At 44.0% G+C, this 2282-nt stretch overlaps 1 protein-coding gene across 1 annotated transcript; it reads right to left on the reverse strand.

Annotated features, from left to right (window-relative positions):
- Window positions 1-1032: 1032 nt before the first annotated feature.
- Window positions 1033-1670, reverse strand: LOC101516156 (NADH dehydrogenase [ubiquinone] iron-sulfur protein 3, mitochondrial-like). Its single transcript, XM_058665284.1, has one exon. It carries the CDS (start codon window positions 1668-1670, stop codon window positions 1077-1079), a length of 594 nt encoding a protein of 197 aa, XP_058521267.1. The 3' UTR covers window positions 1033-1076.
- Window positions 1671-2282: the final 612 nt, after the last annotated feature.

Below are 2282 nucleotides of genomic sequence, written 5' to 3' on the forward strand. Positions count from 1 at the left end.
TCCTGGCTTCAGATTGGCGCAGCATCAGGCATTGCGCTCAACTGGGGAGTGAATCATCGGACGGAAGATCTTCCTCTCTATCTCTCCTCCTCTGTATATCTGACTTTCCAATAAAAATACAACAAATCTTAAAAATATATATGTAATATAAAAATTAGGATCAAACAAAATGTATTTAATAATTTATAAATCTCAAATTTCTCCATATCATACTTTCATAGTTATTACTGTGCCTTAATGAAGTCTTGTGAATCTTTAAAAATCCTCTTCATGTAGAAGTGTTTCAGTGCTTATAAGGAAATGTATTTTTCAATATAATTTTTTTCCTGGAGGGCATTTTCCTGCTGAAAATTTCTGTTTCTTCTTTCCCTCCCACATTTTTCATTCTCTTCACAGCCAGGAAAGAACAACATGGAAACACGGTTTCTGTAACCCGTATCTCCAAGTGGAGGCGTATCTACACAACAGGAACTTCACTTTCACTTTTGAGAAGTTACTCCTGCCCATCGCACCATGAGGACAGCCATGGGTTTTACATGCAGGCAGAGTTATCTGCACCTCTAGGGAGGCTCTCTGAATCTTCAAGTACAATTATTAACATTGCACTTGACTTTCGGCTTGCACTATTTTCATCCTCTGTAACTTGCAGTTCTGCGGACAGTCGAGACGGGCCGCGAGCAGGGAAAACCGACATGAGGAGTATGGACCATTGGTGAGCTTTCACCAGAGGCACTTCTGGCATTGAAGATGCATCGGAAATGAGGGCAATTAGGAAACAGGTGATATGGAGGTAGCCAATTGATCCTCAGAACAAAAAGGATGAGGACAGCCCTGCTGAGAAAGTTCTCCATCATAAGGATTACTGTGTACTTACGTCAACCATGTTCAAGGCCCATTTACCCCAAACTCTGATGAATGTACTTGATAGTATCCCAGAAGATTAAATATGTTAGCCTTCCAGCCTTACACTGTCTTATGTTGATAAGATACAGGAAGATGGGGAGTGAAGTTATGTAATAATCATCCACTCGGTTGTGGATGAGAGACATCAGGGGAGGCACAGGCCGTGCCGGGAGCTACTTGGCTTCTAGCTTCTGGTCCCCGGCTTCAAGCTTGAGACTCTCTGGAGGCTGGCGATAGCCTGGGAAAGCCTCCCAGGGGCTATTCAGGTCGAATTTGCGGAACTCTTGGGCCAACTCCACAGGCTCTGCCACCACTCGTTTCACCTCATCGTCATAGCGCAACTCCACGGAACCAGACAGGGGCAAGTCTTTCCGGAAAGGGTGTCCTTCGAAGCCGTAATCTGTCAGGATCCTCCTGAGATCAGGGTGGTTGGCAAAGAAGATTCCAAACATGTCCCAGATCTCCCTCTCGTGCCAGTTGGCGGCCTTGTGCACAGGGACAATAGACTCCATGGGCATCAACTCATCTGTGTAGGTCTTCACCCGGATCCGGGAGTTGAATCGTAGGGACAGCAGGTTGTAGACAACCTCAAAACGGTTCTGCTGGGTCGGAACGTCCACTGCCGTCAGGTCAGCCAAGGACTTCCAGGCGGGATAGAGATGGCCTTGTGGCTGTTGTAAATCTTGGGCCCTGGCCCCTCTACCCACCAAGGCGGCTTGTTGAGTACTACTAGGAGGCTTTCTCTCGAGTCTACAGGGGCTTCTCATTGCTTCTCTTCTGAGGCATACAGCTTCTAGGATAGAAGTGGATACTTAGCAGCATTGGTGAGTGAAACAGAATCATCCAGGAGGAGGAAAACTGCCTGGTTTCTGCTTGAACTTAACTGATCCAACGGTGTTTACCATTGAATTTGCAGTTAATCAGAAAATTATAAAGTACAATCCTGCATGTGAAAATGACACTTCTTCTTAGCAGTGAGCAAAGAATTTTACTTTCCTTTCTAATATGGGGGAAGAACTTGGCTTCAGAAAGAGGACACATCCCTTGGTTTTCCTCTGCCACAAAACAAATAATGCAAAGCTGAATGAGCTCGGGAACCAAGCCTCATTCGTATGAGACTTTCATGTCCTAGAAAATCAGTCCAGACCACAGAGAAGCCTCAACACAAAGTTAAATACAATGAATATCAATGAAATAGCAATGCAGAAAATATTAAAAAGCAGTTACCTGCCTTGTCATATGGAGAGGTTCACTCCCATTTGTAAAAACCCAGTTAGTACCTTTTTATACGTTATTTCATTTTTCACTATTTAAAATTGTGAATGTCCTCATGAAACAAGAAAAATTTCAATTCTGGAACCAAATTTTCCTCCTTAAGA

Source organism: Ochotona princeps, chromosome 6 (genome assembly GCF_030435755.1).
Source record: "Ochotona princeps isolate mOchPri1 chromosome 6, mOchPri1.hap1, whole genome shotgun sequence".
Classification (NCBI taxonomy): Eukaryota; Metazoa; Chordata; class Mammalia; order Lagomorpha; family Ochotonidae; genus Ochotona; species Ochotona princeps.